Below are 27,500 nucleotides of genomic sequence, written 5' to 3' on the forward strand. Positions count from 1 at the left end.
AGTGGAACCTCGAGATACGAGTTTAATTCTTTCCGTGACCGAGCGCATAAGCCAGTCTGCTTGTATTTCAAATGAATTTTCCCCAGTGAAAATATTAAAATAATTTTAATCTGTTCCAGCCTTGGAAAACATCCCCAAACCACTCTAAATTATGAAAAAAAAAATAAATTTTTAATAACAAATAGACATGTATACTTTACCTGTGCATAATAAAATATATAAAATAAAAGAAAATTTTTATTATGTGTTCTTACCTTAGAAACAGATGAATGTGGTTAATGGAGGTGGAGGCGGAGAAAGGAGGGAGAAAGGGAGGTTTGCACACACTGTAAACACAAACTAAACTTCAACTGTAGATCCTTAAAAGGATCATACAACTTTAACTGTAAACTTGCAGGTCTTTTGGATAAAAACCTATCCAAGGAGGTTTGCTTCTGACTGCCTTTCAAAATGTTGCGGAAATGTGACGGACAAGTGTCATTAAAAAGTGCATAAACGCGACCACTGGACACTTTTTCTGGGTGTTTCTTTTCAGTGAAATAGCTTCTTCTTCTCTGTTGTTACATACATCCTCTGTGGCATTTTTTTCCAGAATAATCCAGTTTTGTCACAGTTAAACACTTGTGTGACGTATTCATCCACTGCCTTAACGTCCGCACTAGAAGCTTCTCCTCCTTCTCTCCACTTTCCTTTTTGCTCCGGTGGCGTCCTGAAGTGCGACTCATAACTCAGATTTCCATTCATATTCCAAACATGTATATTCCAAACAAAACATGGACCGAGCGACGGTTCGTATTTCAAAAAACTCTTATGTTGTTGAGTCACTCGTATGTCGAGGTTCCACTGTATTTAAAATCTAGGCTTGAGTGTTCTCTGTTCCTTCTGGCAAACTGCAGAGGAACTTTTTTATCTTCTTTTTAATGGTCTTTCTTTGTACTGCTGTACGCAGCAATGTTTAAAGAGTTCAGTTTGAAAAAAAAACCCTAAAAATTATTTATCAAAATCACTAATTCATCATATTAAACAAACAGAATTTTTTTAAATAATTCATTTGTTGTCCATTTGGCTGCTCCCGTTTCTGTTCGGGGTCGCCACAGCGGATACAGCCAGATCCGCACTGATATTTGGCACAAGTTTTAACGCCGGATGCCCTTCCTGACACAACTCCAGTGTTACCTGGAGAAACACACACAGCCGCTGGTGTTCCAAAGAGGTCTCCCATCCAAGTACTAACCAGATCCTGCACTGCTTAGCTTCTGAGAGCTGACGGGATCAGGCTTAGACAGAGTTGACCGGCTGCTTTATTTAATGTAGAAAATCCAAAAATGTAAGTTTCCTGTAGAACACAACCAAAAAGTAGACATTGTAACGCTTTACACCCAACAGTGTAAGTGGGTCATAATTTTTAACACCCACAGTAAAGCAATGAGAACCAGCACTCAGTCCCCAAAAACAGGATTTAATAAACACTCATACTGAGGTTAGCTTAAGTGCTTCAGACCCAAAGATAGGGCCATGTTCAGCCTTCATTTCTCCCACCTGGATCACAATCATGCAGGGTGTCACCCACGTTGCACTTCTTTCTTCAAATATGAGTTGGTCGTGATGAGAGCGCAGTAAACGCTGCCAACATGGCAACATCCAGAGCAGTAGGCTTTGGTCTTCAAAAAGGTTCTTCCTAATGAGTGACATCACGCAGGGTTTGTCCAGTATAAATCCAGTCTGTGGTTAATACTGAGCTCCTTTTCCAGGAAATCATTCTGTTGAGACGGAAAACGAGAAGACACGTTTGTTTGTTTGTTTGTTTGTTTATTATTTAATAATAAATTGCTGTTTTAATTGTGGATGTTAAGCCTGCTGGACATTTGAAAGTGTCATTGTGTTTGTTTCTCTTAATGCTTCCTGCCTGTTAGGACTTCTAGCAGCAGAAAGTAGGTACCTGTTGTTTGTCTTCTTGATGAGTCCTCCTGTTTCCACTATCTTGTCTTTGTGCCACATCATTCCCCAGAAGTTTTTTAATAATTCACTCATTCTGTTTTTCATGCTTTTTCTCACCATGAAAGTGTCAGAGAGCCGTCAGAAGGCTGACTGATATTTGTCCCTGTCCACATGTCTGTGTTACAGGAGCTGTGTCTCAGGTGTTGGACAGTTTAGAGGAGATCCATGCTTTGACAGACTGCAGCGAAAAGGATCTAGACTTCCTCCACAGTGTTTTTCAGGATCAGCATCTACACACGCTGCTCGATGTAAGTGTGACACAGAAAAATCAATAACTCCAATAAGTTCTGAAAAAACAAGAGAGGTACTCTGATATTCTGTAGTTCAGCCAAGACATAGTGTTCATCAGCAATTCCTGCATCTGTTCCATTATCCCGAGCTGCCCGGAATGTCAAGGTCAATCCCCAACCAGACCTGTTTACCAAGACTCTTCAGATTCACGTTTAATTTTAAGTAAAGCTGTACACAGGACTACATGGAGTTGTGTAACGGATCTCAATTGATCGTTGATCCGTGCGGACTGTCCTCATGGTTTGGAAAACATATGAGCCGCAGAAGAAATGCAGCTGCTCTGTGCTCACAATGCCGCTTTAAATAAATAAAAAGTTGTCTCACAGAGAGACTGAAGCTCCCACTGTCTTCGTTCAGCTTAAAGGGTTTGAGGACAAAGTGTCCGTCATCTTTTCCCTGTGCAGCCATGAGCCCACTGAACTGATCGTTAGGTTTGACGCGTGTTCACAGCCGAGGTAACTCAAAGTATATACACGCTCCGGAAATATAACGTGTATCCCTGACTGTTTCCAAACAGGATCAGTGAGTAAGATGAATGTGTTTATCCAGGAACGATTCTAAATAAGCTGATTGCTACCTTCTCATCAGACAATGTAGACACACTCTTCTCTTGACGGGGGGAAAAGAAGTTGAAGTTATAAACTCAGATCACTTTTTTGTACTTTTGATGATTTTGACAAAGGCTATTTTATTATTTGCTGATACTGTTTGTATTGCAGTTTAATACAATAATGAAGTATTTTATTTTAAAATATGTAAAACATTGGACATGTTTTCATTTGGAACCACAGACAAAAGTGCCTTTTTTACATTAAGTTATTAAAAAACAAAACAAAAAACTACAAAATAGAATGTCTTTTTTTTGGCTGTTCTGAAAACTGTATCTGATCCGAACCCTGGCTTTTGTGATCTCTGACGCCTCTGATCAGAACACAAACAATAACAGCCAGGCTTTGCATTCATTTTGAAAAACCCAAGAAATTCTGATGATTTAAACGAATCATCTTGTTCTGTTTGAAGCAGGAAAAAAAAACGCTCGTTGGCGTTTCTACGACTCCCGTGCACAGCTAATTCCGCACACAGTCACGTGACCGGACGATCATAAACTCATCGTCTGCCTTCACGTTTTCTCCTCAGACCGTCAGTGAGTAATTAAAGCGCCGCTCTTCATAAGAGTCCAGGATTTAACGGCATGATTAGTGCAGCTGTGAGGCTGAGAGCGATGAATCATCAAAACCCTCCAGTCAAGTGCGACATCAATTCTGAGCCTGTAAAAGCAGCAGGTGTGCACGCCGCCATAATCACCGGCATGCTCCATATAAATAAAGGTTAAAAAACACACAAATGGCTTGTGCACGTAGACGCTCCGTGATCTCCAGGAAGTGAGAAAAGGTGATGTTGCTGTGAGCTGGGACAGTGAATTGTTCCCCGGCTTCACCTGTGACCGTTAAGCTGCACAAGAGTCGCCTGTCAAACATGGGGGGATCTGCAGACCAGCGTTTCTGGGTCACCAGCAGGTGGCAGAGAAACCGGGTGTGTGTGTGTGTGTGTGTGTGTGTGTGTGTGTGTGTGTGTGTGTGTGTGTGTGTGTGTGTAATTGTGAACATAGAAAATCCTTCTGTTTAAGGAGCAGCCAGACGTTTCCAGTTTTGATTCATATTTGAGATCCTGCAGCCCAAAGTGCACTTCATCTGTACAAAAACACTCCCAATCCTAAAGTTTCTAACATTGTGGCCCACATTGTAAGAATCACTGAGTGAACACATGACAGCCCCCACCCCAATTATCAGTAACTTGAATCAAACTTAAAAAGAAGCATCTGGGACTGAAAGGTGGAATTGAGCTGCAGGGATTTGGATCCAGAAGCACGCCGTGTTGTTCAAGGCTGAATGGGTTAAACTGGGTCTGAGGGGGAGAAAGACTGAAGGGTCGGGCAGCGTCACGCCACCAACCAACAAAGACGCCTGTTGCTTCTTCTTAGTGTCATTCATAAGCACATAAGCAACACAGTCACTGTCAGTCCGTCTGCAGCCTCTGTCTCCGTCCATCTGCAGCCTCTGTCTCCGTCCGTCTGCAGCCTCTGTCTCCATCTGTCTGCAGCCTCTGTCTCACTCCGTCTGCAGCCTCTGTCTCCGTCCGTCTGCAGCCTCTGTCTCCATCCGTCTGCAGCCTCTGTCTCACTCCGTCTGCAGCCTCTGTCTCCGTCCGTCTGCAACCTCTGTCTCCGTCCGTCTGCAGCCTCTGTCTCCGTCCGTCTGCAGCCTCGGTCTCTCTCCGTCTGCAGCCTCGGTCTCCGTCCATCTGCAGCCTCGGCCTCTCTCCGTCTGCAGCCTCGGTCTCTCTCCGTCTGCAGCCTTGGTCTCCGTCCGTCTGCAGCCTCTGTCTCCATCTGTCTGCAGCCTCTGTCTCTCTCCGTCTGCAGCCTCGGTCTCCGTCTGTCTGCAGCCTCGGTCTCTCTCCGTCTGCAGCCTCGGTCTCCGTCCGTCTGCAGCCTCTGTCTCTCTTCGTCTGCAGCCTCGGTCTCCGTCCGTCTGCAGCCTCAGTCTCTCTCTGTCTGCAGCCTCAGTCTCTCTCCGTCTGCAGCCTCGGTCTCCGTCCGTTTGCAGCCCCGGTCTCTGTCCGTCTGTCTTGTTGCCCGTCTATGACTGTCTACCTGGTTTCCCTGTCCTCTGTCTGTCTATTTGGTCCCTCATCACTGCCCATCTGTCTCCAGCCTCCATCACCGTCTGTCTGACTGCAGCATCAGTCAGAGGACAGCAGATTCTTTACTTCACTTTGGACTGACTGTGTGAGTTTTTGTTTTTTTTTTAAACCAAGTGACTTCTTGTTTCCAGGGTAAGTGTATATTTTCATGTGGGTCTGTCTTCTTCATGTGGTTTCTGGGCGCAAAGACACCTCTAATTTTGAATGTGGTCGTGCATGTCGGTCTTGTTTAACCTACTCTTTATGTAGCTGCTCGATTTTTCATCTGCAACTGTTTGTTGTGGGGTTAGTTCATTTAAAAAAAATAATAAAAGTTTTAATTTAAAAAGTTTAATTTCAAGACCCAGTGCATCAGTAATAAAAGAAGGATGTTTTAATTTTTTTTTGTTTGTTTATTTGTTTTTTCCTGGTATCATTAAATCTAGTGTGCGTGTCTTGATTTCTAAACTACAAGTTGCGTTTGTTTCGCAGCTGATTGTCGAATTGTCGATCAGCTGACTGTCAATTATTCTTATGTTTAGTTTGTCCAGTTACTTATGACCTCTAAGAAATGGAGGGACAGATTATAAAAAAATATGATCATAATTCCGAAATGATGAATGTTATTTTTTAAACTTCTTGTTTTAAAGCTGAAAGTCAACACTGCAAGAACATCTTCATGGTGTCACCGTCCAAATACTTGTGGACACGGTTTTTGTGCTCTGTTTGTGTCCAGTGTCTCTGCTGTAGCATGAGAACACAGTGTTTCCTCACACAGCTGCACTGAACCGTCTGTACAAAGGCCCCGTTTGTCTGTGACTCTGTGTCTGTCACTGTCTGTTCCTCTGTGTGTGTGTGTGTGTGTGTGTGTGTGTGTGTGTGTGTGTGTGTGTGTGTGTGTGTGTGTGTGTGTGTGTGTGTGTGTGTGTGTGTGTGTGTGTGTGTGTGTGTGTGTGTGGAGTTGTTTTTTTAATAAGATGATGGTTGATGATGGTCGGTAACGCCAGCTGTGTTTGTGCTCCACACAGACTGCAGGATATTTAGACGTTTTCTTAGAACAGAGCAACGTGACGGCTCTCTGAATGTTTGTTTCAGTGCAGGTCTGCAGGAAACTTCATGTATGAGCGACAGGTTTCATCAGGACCCGTGGATTCATTTTTACGTGCATATCCATTCTGCAGGACTGTGTGAAGCTGTTATTTGTTTTTTAAGAATGTAACCGCTGTGAAACAATCAGAAAGTAAGCATTTAATTCCTCTGATTTAGTAGATTTCTGTGCCAAAATAATCTGTGTCGCTCACTGACAACCACACCTGCTCCTAATCCATCATCAGTCCAGCACATACCAAGCATCCAGCAGGGGGCAGACACGTCTGAGGGGTATTATTACAGGATCTGGTGATCTGGTGCATCACTGATCACCAGATGTGATGTGGGGGTGGAGATTAGCTACAGCGATGCTTTGTTACATCATAAATGTGTAATTAAATAAGCAGCATGAGCATCAGTCACTCTGCCGTCATCTTTCACTCGTCACACTCTCAGTTCATCTCTGATCTTGTGGAAGAACAGTGATGTTGTGTCTGATTGATATTTGGTTTTTTTTTCTCCTGTGGTTTCAGCTCTACGATAAAATCAACACAAAGTCGTCCCCACAGATCAGAAACCCCCCCAGTGATGCTGTACAGAGAGCCAAAGAGGTGAGCACACGCACACACAAACATGCACGTGCCACTTCCTGTCTGTGCTGTCCACCGTCATGTGACCGTGATGCCGCTGCACCGTCTCTTCTCATGACCACTTGACGTTATGTCAGAGTTTTAGCTGCATTAACCCTCCTGTCCTCTTCCTCACTGAAGCTCGAACACACTGTTGTTAATCTGCTCGCCTGCTGTCTTCATCTCACTGTGGGGTGCAGCCAGAAATCCACTGGGGTCCCCACAGTGGTCTCAACAAACTTGGAAGTAGTTGGTAGATTCATATTTATGTATTTGACAGACTTGGGGTTGTATTTACATACTGATTCCAGAAGCGTTTATGGTGGCCATGAGAGGCCATACTTCCAAATTAAGACAATACTTACGAATGCAAAAAATAAAGAAATAAATACAATTCCTGCATCAATTCTGTAACAAGTAGCTGAATAAAATTTTTTAAAAAGTCTCTTTTTGTGTTGTTAATGCAGAGCTTTTATGGCATTGTGTATATCTATAACACATCTGTGTTTTTGCGTGTCATCTGATTTTGCAGTTGACATGTTATATTAAATTGTCACATGTGCTGTTGCTTATATTTGTTTGTGTTCTGTGTGTTTGCAAATGAAGCATTTAGATGCAAAACACAGAAAGTCCAAAACCACACATTTTTAACTGAGACCATCATACATACATCACTATCAGTGTGCAAAATATTAGAGAATTCGTCTTCATCATTTTCATTTTATTTACGTAAATCTGTGCATTTCTGAAGCATTTTGCTGTGAAATCACATTTTCAGCTCCTTTTTTTGTGTTGTTTTATTTTTTGTTTTTTGGGGGGGTTGTTTGTTTGTTTGTTTGTTTGTTTGTTTGTTTGTTTTTTGATGGTTTAGTGGTTAAGTGTTGGGATGGAGACCAGAGGATCCTCTTTTCAAACCCCAGCCAGACCAGGCAATCACTAAAGACCCTTGGGCAAGGTCCTTAATCCCCGAGTTGCTCCCGATGTGCACTGAGCAACTTGCATGGCAGCACACTGACATCTGTGTGTGTGCATGTGTGTGACAGTGAATGTGAGGCGTCATTGTAAAGTGCATTGAGCTCTTGATTCAGATGGAAAAGCACTATATAAATACAGTCCATTTACCATATCACTGTGCATTTTTCCCCATTTGAGAAAAATGGACTGATGACATTTTGCATCTAAACTCTTCAAAAAGTTTATTAATTTGTTCCTTTATTATTTTTTTTTTTACAGCTGCGTGTTGTGGAATTGATGCTTCTGTTGTTTGTATTTGTACATATTGTCTTGATTTGGAAGTGTTGTGCCTTCTTTCTCAGCCACCGTAGCTTCCTGTCCAGATTTTCAGTGCAAAATATATTCCACATTGGGGCGTTGGGGGGTGGGGGTGGGGTTGTCACTCATTTATTTATTGTGGTGGGGTGGTGTCCAACTTTTACATGGATAAGTGTTAAAATGTGTAGCGTTAAGATGCTGCCGTCTGTTTTTGTATTTTTCTAGAAGCATTAATGCTCCGCTTCTCTTTGCAAACTCCTCAAATAAAAGAAGGCGGATTGTGATCGCAGCGTGACATATAACCACCATTTACAGTTATTGAGTTGTTTTTTTATTGGATTGTGAAAAATATTTGCGGGTTATTTGTGTTTGAGTCTGATTGTGGCAGCAGCTGTTTCACACTTTACAGAGAGCCTCGCTGAATAGATTTCTTGACTTTTGTCATTAGACGTGGAGCCGTCGTGTCTGTTTCTCGTACAGAGTTGTGTTGTGGGTCTTGGTTTTGACCCTGATGAGGACACTGGTTTTGTATGCATTCAGTCAGTAGAACAGCTCGTAGACTGAACGTGGAGCTTAACGAGGAGCGTGAACGTGCACCAGGGCCGCTGTTTGTGTGCACAAATCGAGCCATTCGGCAGCCAGTGATTTCTGGCGTCTGAAACCCCAGAGCTGTTACGATGTAGACAGTCGTCCAGGCTGCTCGCTCTGCGCTGATGTGGTTTTGTTTTGTTTTTTGTTGTTGTTGTTTGTTTTTTTGGTCAGACAGACTCGGCTAATTAACGGCTTCTGGAACGTCACTTTTTCCTCCTTAAATCAGTTGAAATGAATCAAGAGTTCTGGTTGAAGCCACAACAATTGCAGCAGTTTAAACTAAATTTGCAGACTTTGCTGTCTTATGTTTTGGGGGGGTGGCATTTTTTCCCCCTTTGCTTCCAAAGTCAAGCAGGACTTCTGCACTTTATCGTAAACTTTACTTGACCTTGTGGAATTTGAGGTGATAATTTGTTGTAAAGTAAGACTGTTGGAAAATCACGAGCACTCAACGATACAGATTTTTGGGGGCCGATACTAATATTAGGGAGTAAAACATTTACGATACGAATGCATCTACCAATATAGAATATTGTTTATTTCTCGCTGACTTTTCCAAACTATAAGACTGTATGTCTGGTGGCATGTCCACCGTCTTGGATTATTTTGTTGGAGCAAACAGCCATGCGTCTCTTGTCTCTGTGAAACATCCACTCTGATTGAAAATGAACAGCAGCTGGTGGTTTTGCCTCTGTCTGTTGTAGCTAAAATGACCAAGGGGTGATGTGGGTCCCACCAAGCATGGCATAATTGCAAACAGTGCCGTCGGAGCGTCCTCTGCTGGACAAACTAAGTAATGTAAACACCATTTCCAGCAGCAAAAATATTTTTCTGTGTTGGTTTCATATTGGTAAAACTAACACTGATACGTTGGTGAGAGGCTCATATTGGCTGATATCAGCCAACGATTTACCAGTCAGACTCAAAAAAAAAAAAAAAACTTCAATAGAATTTTTTTTCAGTTTGGACATCAAGGTGAATCTGAATGCAGGGATTTTTTTTATTGTATTTTTATAATTATAATTATGTTTTGTACTTGCAGTAGAGAATATTTTTGGACTTGGTGGGTGTAGAAAGGATTGAAGTCACAGCATTATAACTGACATGAACTATAAAATAAAATCATGAGGCAGCTGTTGAAAAATGGAGCTTTTCATTCCCAAAATGAACAGATTTTCACTCCGAGTCCAACAGATGTTGAATGACTCTCAGGTTTTATGTTCAGGTTGGAAGGTTTTTGGTTTCGGTGAAACTAACAGCATGAGGAGTTTGGTAATCTACTCCCCCCAACACACACACACACACACACACATGCTTCACCTTTTCTGCTGACGCGCTCTGACTGATTCTGATTCTGAACGGCTTTGAAACAACCAGACTGGAGCTTCCACCAGACTCTGGACCTCCTGAACGAGTGGAGCGAGTACATGGTGCTTCAAGCCTCAACAACTTGACTGTTTGTAATTTACTAATACACAAAGTCTGACCTTTAAACTGTTTCACTCAACAGATCAAATTACTGACCGTTTCTACCAGCTGAAAAGAAAAATAATGCATGCCACCTTTCAAGAAAAAAAATGAGAGAAGCCTCTGTTAGAACCTCCTCATAACGATGAGTCACAAAGTCATAATTATTCTCTTTTGAATCAAACTTATTATTCAGCCAGAATTATCTGGATTTCCATAATAATGAGATCCTACATGGGTTATAGTAAGTCGTTGGGTAAGTGTAGCTGAGTCAGTGCAGATGGTTGTCCAGTATTGGAGAGGTTGGCTGATTCAATCCCAGATCATATAGTTGAGTGTAGATCTGTCATTGAGCAAGACCCTAAACCCCAAAACAGTACTGGACTTTGAGTCACATGGTCTCCATCAACCCAACACAAAGATACAAACAGAAGACGGGATCATAATTCTAGTCATAATAATTAGAGATGGTAATTCAGAATTATAACGACATCAAAGTCTGTGATGAATGTGAAAATATTAAATCAGAATTATCAGCTACAGTTATGAGAATCAGAATTTTTCCCTCCTTGATAATACCTACATGATAATTGGTATAATTTCAAGATACTCCTGTAAGTCATAATTACAATTTTCTAGCTCAGGTAATTGAAATAGGAAGTCATAATTCCAAATTAGTTGTGGATATGCGTTACTAAATCAAAGCAATCATAATTTCAAAATACTTTAAATAATACGTCACACTGATAATAGAAGTGCACCAAACAATTTACAAATATAAACAAAGCTGATTGTGATTAATAAAGAGCAAAGAATCTTTAGTGAGACAAATTTAGTTTGTTCATTTTATCGTTCAGCTAGCATAAGCTAACATAGCTACCTCTGGCTAAAGGCTAGGCTAACATTAGTCTAATTTTCATATTAATGCAGCAAAGTGCCAGCTGCTCCATCCATGTATTTTGTGTGGATCTGGAGAATGTCGTCCGTCACCTCCCAGATGCCTCCTGAACCCGCTCGCTGTGAAAGCGGAGCTCCGCCTCCATCACTATCACAACAAAGTCTATGTGTTTTTCTTTCTTGTTTTTTTTTTTTTATCTTATTTTTATTGCTCACTTTAAGAAACGTGGCAGCTCTTCGGAATTTCTCCTGCAGCCAGAACAGAAAGATTATGGAAAGCAAAGTTTACTTAACTTCTTCTGCACAGCACCACCTGTTGGCCTCTATTACACCATAATTCTAAGAATCTTTTTTATGATTGTCATAATTATTAGATTCTAATTAGATGTTACAAAATCCTAATTACAGTACAAGTTAAAAGGTACAACTACGAGTTCTAACTTTGACGTAGTCCAGAAATACAGTGTTTTAAGTCAGCAAAGTATTTCTTAATGGAGGATGAAGAAGGTGGTTGATTATTTTTCTTTCCAGCTGAACCTTCCATAGTTGTGTTCATGTTCTGCCGGACTAATCTCTTTCTGAGAATGACATTATCTGCTTTCTTTGGCTGAAGATACTAATCTCACAGTCCAGCGCTCCTTCACAGCCCGTAGCACTAATTAAAGCCGGGGAGGATGTTCACCTCCTCTGATCTCTCTGCTTCACTTCTGACATGTGAGCTCCAGTAAGGACAGTCAACAGCCTGTCCAGTATAATTCTTCTTCCTGTGTCTTCCTCCACTTAAAGAATCCCTCCCAAGATGAAGCAAGTGGCGCTTTGAAACATCTGGAATGTGTAAGACCCGTCACACTGCCATGTTCTTGATACAAAAACTAAGTGGAGCTAAACTCGCTGGCGTTGCTTTGTTTCAGGTGATTTGAGGTTAAGGATAAAGTTAAGAGAATGTAGATGAAACTAAACAAAAGCATGAAGGGTTCGTGGAATACTGATTGGTGCCATCATCACAAAGCAAAGAACATCAGAATCAGTTTGAGGATGTTGGCACCAAACAGTCACAGCTGGAAGAACCCAGTTACCATGGAAACCTGCAGGCCTTTCATGTCTCAGGGTTGAAAGCTGCTGGTTTAAAGACGACGACGTGTGGAAAGACACAACACTGACACTGAAGCTGTTAAAAAAACGGTTGAAGATGCTGTAATGTGTATTAAACAGTTTTTCTACTTTGCTTGACATCATCATGTGACATCAGTGACCTCAGAGGTCTAATGCATTTGTTATTCCTAGAAAAGCAAATGTTAATGCAGAAAACTGTGTTTCATTGTCCCATATAGTTCCTTAGATATGGCCATTAATGTGTTTTGGATGATGACCTCTGACCTGACCTTAGATCTTTGACCTTGATGTGGCCCGTGTTGCAAGAGGGTGGAGCTCTGAGTTTATCCACCAACTTTGATTGAAACAGGTCTGCATTTTAGACATATCAGCAAGGTTAGTAGATGATGACCTCAGATTTGACCTTGGCCTTAGACCTATGACCTCGACATGACCCGTGTTGCAAGTTTGATTGAAGTTACTGTTTTTGTTTTGGAGATATTGGCATGGGCAGACAAACATGCACGGCCATTACAGTGGTCTCTTTCCTCTATGTGACGAGGCTAAAAGTGTTTATAGAAAATCGAGGATCCAGAACATCACGATGGGTCGAGTGTCGTCGTGCATTTGACTCGGTGGCTGATGAATAACACATCCCTCTGAGTGACTTTATGACATGATAACTCAGAAATGCAGGTTCCAGTCCTGTATTCACATGTACAGACACACACACGCCTCACCCGGAGGCCTCGCCTCGACAATGCCACATTCACCAGTCAGGTGAAACTTAAACAAATCTGACATCAAACTGTGTCACACCAAAGGGCAGGAGGAGGGGCGGAGCACTGGCCAGACGTCTTAAGTAACATCTTGTGTTGGTCTCACATTGGCTGTGGAGAAGTGGGAGGTGGTGTCGGGCAAAGTTTGAGGGGACTGTGAGGTTGTTGGGTCGCCTTCCATGTGCTCTGTGTGTCTGGCAGGTAGGGTGTGTCTGGAAGTCAGACAAGTTGGAGATTTTGGTATTAAGAAAAACTCCTGTCTTAAGCAAAATGCTTCTGATGCCATTTCTGTCTCTACCTGCTTAGGTACTGGAAGAAATCTCCTGCTACCCAGAGAACCACGAAGCGAAGGAACTCAGGCGGTTACTCACACAGCCGCATTTCATGGTAAGTCCCCCCCCCCCCCCCCAAAAAAAAGCACACCTGTCAGCTGGGTGCAGGAGACTCAAAATTCGCAGAAATGGTACCTATCTATATGGCTTTTAACACTGGAGTTCCTCAAGGTTCTATTTTGAGACTTTGTCATTTACTGCACCTCAGTGTTAATTTAATCACACAGTGTTAAATTGAACACTATTCCTGAGGGTATATACACAGTGAGTTTTACTCTGATGGGACTACATTTGATCCAACTACAAATGCAGTTGTATCAACTCTCAAAGAGTGAAATCAAGTGGTTTAACTCTAATAACAGTATTTATACCTTGACAGCTATAACAATAATCATCCTTATTATTGTTGTTGTTGTTATTGGGTGTGTGACCATTTGGAGCCTTATATGTCAGCAGAAAAACCTTGAAACCTGCTCTTTGAGCCACAGGGAGCAAGTGGCTGGAAGCCAGAACAGGTGTGACATAATTGAACCTCCTGGTTTTTACTCCAGACTTTTGCACCAACATGTTTGTGGTTCAGTTGTTAAATAATGTAAAATTGTGTTATTGATATTACAGAGAGTAATTTAACAGTGTCATCCTTTGGGTACTTTGTATAGGAACACCACATAGTGATAAGGGTGGGTTTGAACCCACAACCTTCTGGTTATGAAGTGCACAGCGGGATCACAGCTTCATGTTACAATTGCTCCTTTTTCTTAAATCAGTTATCTGTTTAACATTGAACGTTTTGGACACTATATGGACACGCATCTTCGGGTTCATAGCGGTTGTGAAATAACTCCGCCTCCATGACAACCATTTATTGAGTTTGACAGAAATCACGTCCACTTAAGGGCTGAGTCGAGAAATGAGGGAATGATTTCATTTAGCTGCAGTCGGGCTGAGCTTCCTTTGGTTTCTATAAAGCTAATTTAGAAACGGTCCTGCAGGCACCAGTGGGGTGAATTCATTCAATTAAGAACTTTTGCTCATTTCCAGCTGTTTTTGTGACGTCTTCATTTGTTTGATGTTTGTAAGGACAGTGGATGGAAACGGGCCTTCTGGCTAACTGCGGCACATTTGCACTTTCTGCTGCGTGCTGTTCCTTTCTCATCCGTGTCATTTGTTTTTTTTTTTTGGGAGGGGGTAACACTAAAACAGGCTGAATATGCATAAATGTGTATAGGCTTTCTCTGGAATCAAAGAGCTTAACATAAATAAGAAGAAGCACAACATAACAACGGGCACAAAAATAGACAAAACCAGACAAAAATTCTCAACTTAAAAGCTGATAAAACCAAAAATTAAAACAACATTGTGAAGCTAAACACCCTCATTGGTCGTTAAACTGCAGAAGATAAAGGTGTCTTGAATCTGGACTTCAAAGTCTTCTCAGAACTCGTCTGCATAATTCCAGCTGGTGGATTTTTCCACAAAACTCTAATCCCATCACATTAACCGGTCTGATTGGTGTCTGTGATCAATAGTCTGCTTGTTATCAGAGCGACATTCTGACGGCAGAGATGGGGGGGCACAGGGGAGGGGACTGTGTCAGGAATTAATTCATCAGGAGTCCAAAGAAAAAAGACGAGATCAAAACGAGGAGGACGAAACTTTGAAGTGAGGAAAGCAGGCCTGATGCTTTATGATGTCAGGTCAGAGGCCCCGCCCTCTCCGATCATAAATAATAATAATAATGAGGGGGACGTTCCAACGAGTTCAATGGCAATTCTGTTTAATTTCGGGGGGGTTTTGGCGGGGGTTAGAAAGAGCAAATGTTCTGATCTAATTCCTGAAAAGCTCTTAGTCCTTATTTGTTCAGTTTGATTGTTTGATCTGTTTTCCAAATATACAGATGGAGTCCGGTCCATGAGTAGATCTAACGAGCCTGTCACAACCTGGCGATTTAGCCGGCGTACGCCGACTTGTGAAAGATGTGGCCAATACGCTGGCTACACATCATACCTGCTCCAGACCCAACCTTCAGCCACATAGCAGGAGGCTCCTCCCACTAAAAGATGTGGGAGGAGTTTGGATGTGAAGAGACAGACATGACCTTGACCCCAGCAACTGACCTTTGGCAAATTTGAGCTCACCTGGGCACTGCCAGAAACCACCTTTACATATAAAGGGCGATTGAGAAGTTTTGAGAACTTTTTTTGAGAACATTTCTCAAGAATGTCTCACGTTTTGACTCAATGTTGAGAAGTGTTGGTTTCTCAGGATGCGAAAGATGGAGAACCACACCCTACTTTTATGGATCAGGCTCCAAAACGTCTCAGTCACCCCTCGTATGTGGTATAAGTTTGATCCAGGTGGGTCTGAAAGTCACATTTTGTGATCTTGAACCAAATGACCTTGACCTTTATTAGAATGAACCCTGTAAGGACGAGGTTGACCATGAGCCACTTACTCAGGACATGGGAGCAGCAAAGGAACAAACAAGTGTTGCTCAAATTGTAGTGTGATTTATCAGAAATTGGTTATTGAGAAATTTTGATAATTTTTTTCAGCATCTGTTTTTTTAAGATGGTCCTTTTTATGCACTTCGTATGTTGCGTACTTTTAAACACTCATACCTAGTCTACACTGGCAAACTTGACCAAACTTTTGTTTGCAAACATTACCAAACACAGCGTTTGCTTATGTTTGGCTTGGGCGTCCATACTATGAACCATTACCAAACAAATGTTTGGTAATGTTTTCCAATGTTTTGTACTTTCCCTCTAAAAATTATCAGAAACAGTGGCAAAATTCAAGAGAGAAGTCATCAGGGCATCTGCAGGAGTAATATGTGTAATTGCTGTGGAACGTCGCCGCCGCCGCCAAAAACAACACAGGCCTTGCTTGTGGTGCAGATCCTGGATTAAGAAAAGACACAAGTATGGGGCCTACAATTGCCTTCTTAAAGAAATACAGTCCTCAGACAAACCACGTTATAAGAACTTTCTGAGGATGGATGAGGCAGCTTTCGAGGAACTCCTTCAGAAGGTGGAGCCACTGATACAAAAGCAAGACACACACTTGATTATGGTGTTTTATAGGCATGGATGTTTCTCATATTCCTCAGTTAAATTTTGTATCTCTTCAAATTCCCACACTCTTTCCTTCTTGGAGGCTGCCATTTTGTCCAACTAGTAATTCACATGATCACCAGCTCTTCTGTGATTGGCTGTTTGTTGGCAAACTTCACCAAACATGTTTTCAAGCATGAACATGTCCAAACTTTTGCAAACTAGTTTGGTGGTGTTTTGGCAAGACGTCCACACTACCAAACTCTGGCAAACGTTTCATGGCAAACACCACCAAACATGAAGTTTGGTGGTGTTTGGTTGGGTTGCTAGTGTAGACTAGGCTTCAGTTGCACTTTGGGTTTAATTGTCTTGATGTTTCCTGCAGGTGTGTGTACGTTTTGTATTGTTTGTGTATTCTAACTCTGCCTGGAAGTGAAAAAATGTAAATAAACACGTCGTAATTGACAGCTGGCAGATAAACGCGATTATTCGATTGGTGCCGTTGAACCGTTTTCTTGTAAAAGCTTCAGAGTGTTGCAGGTTGTTGGTTCCTCTATACATTTCTCCTTTTTTTTAATCTCTTGAAGTCTTTCTCGTTTATGTTTCCTCACTAACTGCTTTGCTTTTTCACTTTCTCACACTTGGCCATGCCCACACAGCACAGAAGGATTAGCTGAGATTTTAACTCCGCCCTCAATAGGGTGCTGAGGTTTTAACTCCACCCTCAATAGGGTGCTAAGTCCCACATCCTGGCTGTGGTTTGTGTGTGATGGAGGTTGACACGGCGGGCGGAGACGCTGCCGCTCTGATGTGCTCTCCTCTCCTTCCTCGTGTGTGTGTGTGTGTGTGTGTGTGTGTGTGTGTGTGTGTGTGTGTGTGTGTGTGTGTGTGTGTGTGTGTGTGTGTGTGTGTGTGTGTGTGTGTGTGTGTGTGTGTGTGTGTGTGTGTGTGGGGCTGACAAGGTTTCTCCTTTGTTGAGGTTTGATTGCCATCTTCTGAAGTTCAGACGGGTTTGCTAAAGTATCGCTCAGTGCTCAGGTGGCTGTCAGAACAGTGGAGTCAGACGCTGTGTGGGTGCAATTCCTCAGTGGGACAGAAACGCGCTGCTTTAACTCAAGCAGACAGACGGGCCACAGGCCGCCACGCCGCAAAGTGCACTACCTTAAACTCCGACAGACACAATCCCCTCTGCTGTGCCTGACTGCAGACTGAAGTCTAAAGCCCCTTTCACATTGGTGTATTTGTAGAGCTGCTCAACTTAGCGTATCGTCTACACCGAGTTGAGCAGCTCTCCGCCAACTTTTAGCAGCTCTATGTCGAGTTTTTTCTCCCTACGCAGCAGTATGTTGAGGGCTACGCGCGTAGGACGGAAGAAATTAAACATGTTTAATTTTCTTTGGTGTAGAGCGCTGGACACAGTTTTAAGCAGGTCTGCCCAGCACAGCGTTACTGCATGCAAGTCTGTGCAACACTGCGCTTCTGTACACAATGAAAAACTGAGTGCGTGAATCCAGAGGAATCAGCTGAGAACATAAGAACAGGATCACACAGCCCACAGCGCCTGTGTGTCTCTCTCTGTCTCTCTCTCTGTGTCTGATCAAACTTGTGACTCTTTAAAATAAATGCGCACTCGCTGCATGTCGGTGCAATCATCAGACGACCTGATCGATCAGGTCTGATCAAATCAGCGGACGTGATCGGAGCAACCGAACCTTTAAAAGTTTAGAGTCACAGCAGCCTTTACCACAGCCAGACTCTGCAGCATCTGTACACAATGAAAATGATCCACCAAGACAAAAAATAATAATAATAATGTTAAATGACTTGCCACACCACACCGTGGAGGAGAGAACAGAGCGCACTTCCACAGAGGCAGAAAATAGCAGCTTTGGCTACATATGTGGCAGTAATGAAACTGTAAAAACCTCATGATACAGTCCACTGTTTGTTCTGCACAGGCGGCAGGAGGGAACTGGTTTTAAATAGCGGCAAGGTACACACGACTGTGTGCACACATTAAAAAGCGAACACACGCAGCTGCAAAGCAGATCTACAAACATGGAAAAAGGCTGAGTACGCGCGCATTTTGGGCGTATTTAAATGAAACACAACGCCGCAATACGCAGCTCTACGAATACGCCAGTCTGAAAGGGGCTTAACGTGAAGATACCCTAAGGACTGAGACGTAGTGAAGTCGTGATGTTTGCCGTGTTTTTGAGTATCTGTGTGCACGTGTGACCACAGGCCTTAATGCAGGCCCACGACGTGGTGGCCCACGAGGTCTACAGCGACGAGGCTCTGAGGGTGACACCTCCACCCACCTCGCCCTACCTAAATGGAGACTCCCCAGAGAGCACCAACGGAGAAATGGACCTGGAGAACGTCACCAGAGTCCGCCTGGTCCAGTTTCAGAAGAACACGGATGAGCCCATGGTGCCCTGACAGACACATGATAACGTTGACACTTTTTGTCTTCTTTCATTGACTTCAGTTTTGACGGTGTTTGTGTTCACTCATCTAGGGTATCACACTGAAGATGAACGAGTCGAACCACTGCATAGTGGCCAGGATAATGCACGGAGGAATGATCCACAGGCAAGGTACACGTACTTCTGACAGCTGACATTACTGTATGTAGCTTATGAACTGCTGGACCCCAGCAGCCGGAGATGGCTAAAGGAATGCTCATGTGTCACCTGACTGACTGCAGCAGGTGGACAATTACTTTTGGGAGGTGGGGTGGACCAGATGCCCATCTGGATGGCTGCCATCCAGCAGCGAGGGCGGTTCCATGGTGTAGTGGATACGGCCACCTGACCCTCTTAACAAAAAGGTGCACATTAAAGGGTTTTGACCACTGGCCCACGGCATAAATGAATTTTCTTTACCTCTTCTCATTGACCTCCATGAAAGACTGTTTGCACATTTATGCAAACAAATGCAACAGGGCCATATATCACGTAGCTTAAAGTGCATAGCATAAGTGCATTACATCATTTAGTGTGATAGTGTCATGGTGCACATGAACCTGACACACTGCTAATTGGACATCAGATCCAAATGAGGGATTTTCTGATGCATTAACAGACCTGCACAAAGCACATCAAAGTACGAGGGGAGGTGATGGTCTAGTTTGAGACCAGAGGATCCTCGGTTCAAAACCCAGCCTGACTGGAAAATCAGTAAGGGTTCTTAGGCAAGGTCCTTAATCCCCTAGTTGCTCCCCAGCGACTACCTTGTATGTCAGCATTATTTGTAAAGCGCTTTGAGCGTCTGATGCAGATGGAAAAGCGCTATATAAATGCAGTCCATTTAACATTTACGAGAGCACAGACAAGCCACCAAAGCTCCCCAAGGTGAAGCATTCAGGAGCCATTTTCTATTTTTCCATTAGTGTTTATTTTTACTTTCAGTTTCATTGTGTATACAAGCAGCATGTAAACACACATCTGAATATTACAGTATTATAGTATAAAAAGCAGAAAAACTCTGCACTCTAATTTTGACCAGGTTCTCTTGGTCTGTGGAACTGTCGTTTTTCACTGCATCCGACCACACTTCATTTTAACGCAACAGTTTTGAAAGTTTCCCGTTTCTTATTTGTACTTCAGATGAAAAGTTTTGGTAAAATAAGCTTTGCCTCTGCCTTCACTCTTTTGTCCACGCGGGTTCACTGTACGTTGTTCTTCTTATGAGTTTTGTTATTGTCTTTGTTGTTGTTCATCTGTGTGCCGAATAAATAAATTAATTCATTCAAATTCATTCTAAAATCCTCAGCCGCACGTTGTGTGTTCAGCGAGAGACATTTGACTCCATGTTTCTCCCTCTGTGTTTCTGTCGGCGCTGCTCAGGAACGCTGCATGTCGGTGACGAGATCCGAGAGATCAACGGCATCAGCGTGGCCAACCAGACCGTGGAGCAGCTGCAGAAGATGCTGGTGCGTGTGTCTGTGCGTGTCGTTGTGTCACATATGACTCTACGTGCATGCTCTGTTTTTCTATCTGTCAGTAAGCGTAATGTGCTCGTGTGATCAACTGGATGGGGTTTTTGTGTGTGCGTGCGTGTTTGTGTTTTTGCAGAGGGAGATGCGCGGCAGCATCACGTTCAAGATCGTGCCAAGTTATCGGGCACAGGGCTCATCGTGTGAGGTATTGCCTGCTCCTCCTCTTCCTCACTCTTCTTCTTCACTGCTGTGGGTTTTACGTACTGATCTGGTTACTAACTGCTCGCCTGGTTACTGAGCGTGTGCGTGTGTACGTGTGTAACCCAGGTATGTTGTGTGTACCTCGGTGTGTGTTTTGCTGAGGCTGAGTCATATATTCAGCACACCAATTTCACAACCAAGATACCGGAACCCCCTCATCCCATCTTTTGTCCAGGTATGAGCCACACCTCTCTGTGTATGATCCCGCTCCCCTACGGCGGCAGAGGAAAAGGGGGGGGGGCAAACAAACGAACCCTGAGCTCAGTCATCCTGCAGTCAGAACACAAAGCTGGTAGAGTTCAGCAGACAAATTATGTCATGCAGCCAGAAGTCTCAGAAATCACAAATACACACTGTCAGAGTGAACACACCGTGAACACACCATGCACGGCTTCATGCCCTGTCAGACTGAGGGGAGTTGATAGTGCTCTCTTGTGGTTGTTGGTTCCACACGTCTTTGTAAGCCGACGTCACGGCAACTGGAAGATTTAAGTGGAATGTTTGTTGTTATGTAAAGAAAAGCTTTTACTTGTGTTTTGAACAAATTTTTTTTTTTTCCTGAATGAACTACGAAAAATCTTTAAAAAACAAACTATATTTATACTCATGTCTCTTGGTGTTTTCGGTGTTTTTATTATTTTAGTGACTGCAGAATCTCCTCTGTGCTCTTATTGGAAGCTTTCAAGAGCTGCGTGAATGTTCGCTGAGAGAAATCCAAACATTCCTCCAACTTTGGGTTTTGGCTTCGAAAAAAAAAAGTTCACATGCTGGCTGTCATTGTGAAAACGGCACATGTCATTTTTTAATGTGCTTCTTAAAGGGTTTGGACATAACAGACCCAGAATGATCTTTATTGTGCACTGATATGTGTTAATTTATTCATTCGCGTGTCCGGCCAGACAAGATGACAAACTTCCATTTAAATGACTGAACAGAATGACATTAAATTTTGATAGTTTTGTATTCGTGTACTCGTCTTAAAGAACGTATTTGGCAATTTTTCCAGAGCGTTGTGGCCGTTGACAACATCTGATCGTCAAACTCTGTTAACTACGGAATGAAACTTTACATAATTAAAAGATTTGTTTGAAGGTTTTGATCCGCTAAATGTAAAGATATTAGGCTGATGTCCAGCGTCCTTAACGCTACGGTCACAAGAGCTACAAATGACGGCGAGAAGCAGCTGGCTTTGTCACTTGATGGGCTTTCCCGAGGCATGCACGATAACATCTCCATAAGATATCTTTGTAAATCACTTCAGAGGTGTTGCCTGTTTACAAAAACAGCATTTTTGTATTTTAAAGTGTTTATTTCTTGCTAAATATTACAAAATATATAAGAAATGGATTTATACAGAAATACATGTTTCTGAGCATATTCCGCTATCTTGAGTTATTTTGCAAACAGCCAGCTGATATCACGCTACCTATTCACTCTGATTGGTAGTCGCCATGTTGTGTTGCTCAGTATGCGTTGCTCTGGACTATTTTGGCCCCGCCTAGCTGGTGGCAGAGCGACTGCTGTCTCTTGCTGTTGCACAACACTGACTCTGATTGAAAATGAATGGCAGGTTATCACTTTATCTCTGTTGCTTGCTGTTGCTTGTAGATACTGTGACCATGCTAGCTAACTAGCCACCGATGTATATTTGTGGATATCGGTGGATATTTGTGGGTTATTCAGTTTTGTGTTACTTTGGTAGCCCCACTTGAAGAACTTCTCAGAACCTCTGGCAGAATTTAGACACCACTAAAAAGTGTAGTACTTGGTCTGTCGAGACAGTTCTCACATTTTGAAAAATTTGCACTTCAGCTCCTTGAATCAACTAAGTGATTACGCTCATCTGTCGGAGTGACGTCTGGGTAACCCAAACGTATTTGTCATGGATTCCTGCCCTCTGGTAATTTGATTGAGGACATGTTTCAGACTGTTGGCAACATGATTCATTTATGTTGAGATTTTGGGGGACCACAGTCATCAATCCATTATCACCAGCAACTTTCTGGTTCCTGAACTGGTTCTGCTTGGTACTGATTGGAAGTAAGGCTCCATCTTGTGAGCCGGCAAACATTTCTAGTTTCAGTTTCTGGTGGAACTGCAGCAGAATAATTAATTTTTAATTAATTATTTGCTATTTATTAATGAATTAATCCTCCTTAAAACTCCACAAACTGGTTGAGTTGAACATTAAAGAGTCAATAAGCTTGTGATGCCGTCAAGTTTCTTTCTTCAGTTCTATCGTTTTTTTCTGTTTTCTCCAGGGAACCAGTTTTTACATTGTTTCTGGTTGAGATGCTTTGAGCAGATCCACAGTGGAATCAGTTTGAATAAATGATGGAATAAAACTAAAACAAGCTTACGTCTTGGAATCACAGAATTTTCACCTTGTGTATATTTTTGTCTAGAGTTTTGACAGTTTTTTTTAAACTAAATTTGAGGCTTCATAGATTTAATTAGGGCTCTTTTGGTCATCGAGCACTTTTTCTCAGCACATGCCTTTGTACTGTTAGTGATGACATCATAAACTCTGAGATCAGGAGCTCATGTCAGTCTGCTGGCCCCTGGTGGTGCTGTGAAGCCTTGCAGCCTAGAACATTAATGCATCTCCTGAGGTGGCTGCCTAGTGTGAGTGTGTGAACATAAACCTGGATTTATGTCACTGCTGTGTGCGTGTGCGTGTGTGTGCATGTGTGCGTGCGTGTTGCTGATCTGTGTGTCTTATTTCAGAAAGAGTCCCCCACCACCTCCAGGCAGTCACCTGCCAATGGCCACTCCAGCGTTAACAGTTCTATCTTGGTAAGGACCCCCCCTCCCCAGACAGTGGCACAGCCCCCCCCCCAGTGCCTCTCATTTCTCTCACTGATGTCTCCTTGTATGTCTATGTCCTCCAGTCAGTTTTTATGTCCATTCTTTGATATATTTTTTTTCTTTGTCTTTGTGATGTCATGATAAAAGCAGTAGGCGGGTCATACCGCAGGCCCCCCCACCCCCCTTCACTTTCAGTCCTGTTCGTTCTCAGTCTGTTTGAGCCCAAGGCCCCGGGTCCGATATCTGAGTTTACAAATTGGTGTGCACCATGAAGCCTGCTGCGCGCTGTGGCTGGATGCTGACGCCGTGCACTCGGCCTCCAGCGGCTCCGCGGGCGCGCTGTGCTTCCGCTGCCTCTCCGCCAAACCTAATGGCACTTCATTTGTCTCCCCGCCGTGGCTCCAGACAGACACGTAGCTCGTGCTGAAGCTGACGCTGCTTCGCTTGCTGTCCGCTCGCCGCAGCCTGATCTGCTCGAACCGAGAACAGTCTTCTGGTTTCTGCTCAGGCTGCTGTTGACATGCATGTTTGTGTTCAGTTTGAGGATTTTTTTTTTTCCAGTTTGTCATCTCAACTTTGGGGCGTGACAGTACAGTCGGCGCAGGTTTTGGTTTGATAAATATCTCACATTTTAGCGGACTCCTCGCCACAGTCCCAGTGCAATCCTGAAAATAAACAAAAAACAATACGATCCAGATTAATTAATCTGGATCCCTTTTCTGTAGATGTCACACTGATTTCATCTTTTATGACCTGCCAAAACAGCAAATAGTCTGCACCATTTGTTGTGTCGACTTGCATGCACACTGGCGTACTGTCGCACCCCATCCCCATGTTTGTTTCTGATCTGTTACTTAACGTGTCGTTGATGACTTCCCTCCACAGGACCTGCCCTCCACCATTCAGCCCAAAGGTCGACAGGTGAATACAAACATTTACTCTTTCACTTCTCGCACACCCACGTCCTTGCCTTTGTGTCCGCTTCTCCCCGCCCCTTTTCTGTAATTGGAGAAGCTCATCAGCAGCACACCAGTGCAGTTGATTTTCTTTTTGTAATTGATTTTTTTTCTTTTACATTTTTGGTTTATAAGGCCTCATTTTGGAGAAAACTGCACATTTCAGAGTGGCCTTTTATTGTGGCCAGCCTAAGGCACACCTGTGCAATAATCATGCTGTCTAATCAGCATCTTGATATGGCACACCTGTGAGGTGGGATGGATTATCTCAGTAAAGGAGAAGTGCTCACTAACAGAGATTTAGACAGATTTGTGAACAATATTTGAGAGAAATGGGTCTTTTGTGAGTATAGAAAATGTTTTAGATCTTTGAGTTCAGTTCTTGAAAAATGGGAGCAAAAACAAGTGTTGCGTTTATATTTTTGTTCATTGTAGTTTGAGGAATGTTTGACACAACCACAGCGTTCTGCTGTTTAACACAAATTGAGTCTGATTTGTTGATTTGCCGGGTGACTAGGCAATTCCGGTTGGTTGTATAAGATAACAAATTTGAAGTCGACAACACTTCCTGTCACAAGCAAGAGGGAACCAGCCTGAAAGACTGTAACGTAAATCCAGTCACATGTACCGTTAGTTTGATTGACACCTGTCTATACCTGCTTGATCACCCACAGTCCACTACCTGACCAGCTTTCCATCTTCTCTAACAGCCTCTTCTGTTCTCCTGACACATAACATCAGAAAAATCACATTCCCAGGGTTATTTATTTATTTTATTTTGGTGCTGGATATCGACATGATGGACGAGACTGATCAGCAACTGCAAACTCATTAAACATTATCAGTCACTGCTGTGGTGTTGCTCCTCATTGTCATCACTGTAACCCTTGGTACTAACGGCACAGGCATTATGAAACCCTGCAAACATCCTTAGCCCCCCCCCCCCCCCCCAAAAAAAATTAAATATATATATCTATATATAAACTGATCCTCAGTCAGATATGGATCATGCCTGACGTGCTTTGACTCGGGACTGTCATGCGGAACCTCGTCTCCCATTTCTTGTCGTCTTTATGCCTCCTGAGTGAAGCTGTTTACATTCCCAGTTCCAGTGAAGTTGGAACGTTGTGAAAAATGTAAATAAAAACAGAATACAATGATCTGCAAATCCTCTTCAAGCTATATTCAATTGAATACACCACAAAGACAAGATATTTCATGTTCAAACTGATAAACTTTATTGTTTTTGTGTAAATATTTGCTCATTTTGAAATGGATGCCTGCAACATGTTTCAAAAAAGCTGGGACAGTGGTAACAGAAGACTGGGAAACAGGTTAATTGGAAACAGGTGAGTGTCATGATTGGGTATAAAAGGAGCATCCCCAAAAGGCTCAGCTGTTCACAAGCAAAGATGAGGCAAGAATCACCACTTTGTGAACAACTGCGTGAAAAAAATAGTCTAACAGTTTAAGAACAATGTTTCTCAACATTCAGTTGCAAGGAATTTAGGAATTGTTTTTGGAAATCATGGATGTCGTGTCCTCCAGACAAAGGAGGAAAAAGACCATCCAGATTGTTACCAGCGCAAAGTTCAAAAGCCAGCATCTGTGATGGTATGGGGGTGTGTTAGTGCCCATGGCATGAACAACTTACACATCTGTGATGGCACCATCAATGCTGAAAGGTACATCCAGGCTTTGGAGCAACACATGCTGCCATCCAAGCAACGTCTTTTTCAGGGATGTCCCTGCTTATTTCAGCAAGACAATGCCAAGACACATTCTGCACGTGTTACAACAGTGTGGTTTCATAGTAAAAGAGTGCAGGTACTAGACTGGCCTGTCTGCAGTCCAGACCTGTCACCCATTGAAAATGTGTGGCGCATTATGAAGCGCAAAATACAACAACGGAGACCCCGGACTGTTGAACAACTGAAGTCATACATCAAGCAAGAATGGGAAAGAATTCCACCTACAAAGCTTCAACAATTAGTGTCCTCAGTTCCCAAACGCTTATTGAGTGTTGTTAGAAGGAAAGGTGATGTAACACAGTGGTAAACATATCACTGTCCCAGCTTTTTTGAAACATGTTGCAGGCATCCATTTCAAAATGAGCAAATATTTGACAAAAACAATAAAGTTTATCAGTTTGAACATTAAATATCTTGTCTTTGTGGCATATTCAACTGAATATAGGTTGAAGAGGATTTGAAAATCATTGTATTCAGTTTTTAATTCACATTTTACACAACGTCCCAACTTCATTGGAATTGGGGTTGTAGTTTTGCAGCCATTAGAGGGCAGTAGAGGGTCAGTCTTTCAGCCTCTCAGCTGCAGAGGATCATAGAATATTGTGATTTGTCAGATGTGTTAATAGAAACCTTACCAGAAACCTACCTTGTCTCACCCCTTCCTCCCCCCCCCCCCCCCCCCCCCAAAAAAAAAACCAAACTGCTGTTTAGATGTTAGTAGTTTTGCTGCATGATGTGTGTGATGCTTTCACATCCTAGATTGTATCCAGACCTTCAATCAAGGACAAAATGTCTATCAAGGTAAGCGACAGCTTTCCCCCCACCCCCACCCCCCAAAAAAATAAAAGCAGAATCTCTAACATTTCTTCTGTTACATTTCTAGTTAGCATTATAGAACAGAAATGACGTGTTGTTTGGTTAAACCTGGAGTAATGTTACGGGCGTTGTTTGATATTGATACGGCGACAAATCATCTCAAAGCCCAACACATGAGCGAGCTCGAGCCCTTCCCCATCCCATGAGCAAGCACATTGGCGATCCATACGTTACCTACACGTAAATAATGCCTGTATCGTTGACACCAGTGAGTCCAGAGGTTCAGTCATTATCCAACATCCTCTGCAGTTCCTCCAGAAAGTTGGAATGCTGAGATTTCAACAAATAGTTCAACCACTACACATGTACAGTAGTGTTCACAATAATAGTAGTGCTATGTGACTAAAAAGATTAATCCAGGTTTTGAGTATATTTCTTATTGTTACATGGGAAACAAGGTACCAGTAGATTCAGTAGATTCTCACAAATCCAACAAGACCAAGCATCCATGATATGCACACTCTTAAGGCTATGAAATTGGGCTATTAGTAAAAAAAAAAGTAGAAAAGGGGTGTTCACAATAATAGTAGTGTGGCATTCAGTCAGTGAGTTCGTCAATTTTGTGGAACAAACAGGTGTGAATCAGGTGTCCCCTGTGTAAGGATGAAGCCAGCACCTGTTGAACATGCTTTTCTCTTTGAAAGCCTGAGGAAAGAACAGCGTAGTTTGATTAAAAAGTTGATTGGAGAGGGGGAAACTTATACGCAGGTGCAAGAAAATTATAGGCTGT

At 42.7% G+C, this 27,500-nt stretch overlaps 1 protein-coding gene across 15 annotated transcripts in view; it reads left to right on the forward strand.

Moving 5' to 3' along the window:
• The window catches only part of caska (calcium/calmodulin-dependent serine protein kinase a), a 221,200-nt gene that overhangs the window by 174,052 nt on the left and 19,648 nt on the right, over positions 1-27,500 (forward strand). For 2 of the 15 annotated variants that reach the window (XM_034187150.1, XM_034187148.1), the window contains exons 11-22: positions 1,914-1,931; positions 2,125-2,246; positions 6,594-6,671; positions 11,703-11,750; positions 13,094-13,174; positions 18,420-18,608; positions 18,697-18,775; positions 20,027-20,112; positions 20,255-20,323; positions 23,107-23,175; positions 24,073-24,108; positions 26,654-26,695. In XM_034187150.1, the coding sequence (XP_034043041.1) occupies positions 1,914-1,931; positions 2,125-2,246; positions 6,594-6,671; positions 11,703-11,750; positions 13,094-13,174; positions 18,420-18,608; positions 18,697-18,775; positions 20,027-20,112; positions 20,255-20,323; positions 23,107-23,175; positions 24,073-24,108; positions 26,654-26,695 (917 nt within the window). The remainder of the gene's footprint in view (positions 1-1,913; positions 1,932-2,124; positions 2,247-6,593; positions 6,672-11,702; positions 11,751-13,093; positions 13,175-18,419; positions 18,609-18,696; positions 18,776-20,026; positions 20,113-20,254; positions 20,324-23,106; positions 23,176-24,072; positions 24,109-26,653; positions 26,696-27,500) is intronic. The other 13 variants (XM_034187164.1, XM_034187155.1, XM_034187157.1 and 10 more) reach the window with 11 other exon arrangements.

Source organism: Thalassophryne amazonica, chromosome 14, assembly GCF_902500255.1.
Source record: "Thalassophryne amazonica chromosome 14, fThaAma1.1, whole genome shotgun sequence".
In the NCBI taxonomy this organism is placed as follows: domain Eukaryota; kingdom Metazoa; phylum Chordata; class Actinopteri; order Batrachoidiformes; family Batrachoididae; genus Thalassophryne; species Thalassophryne amazonica.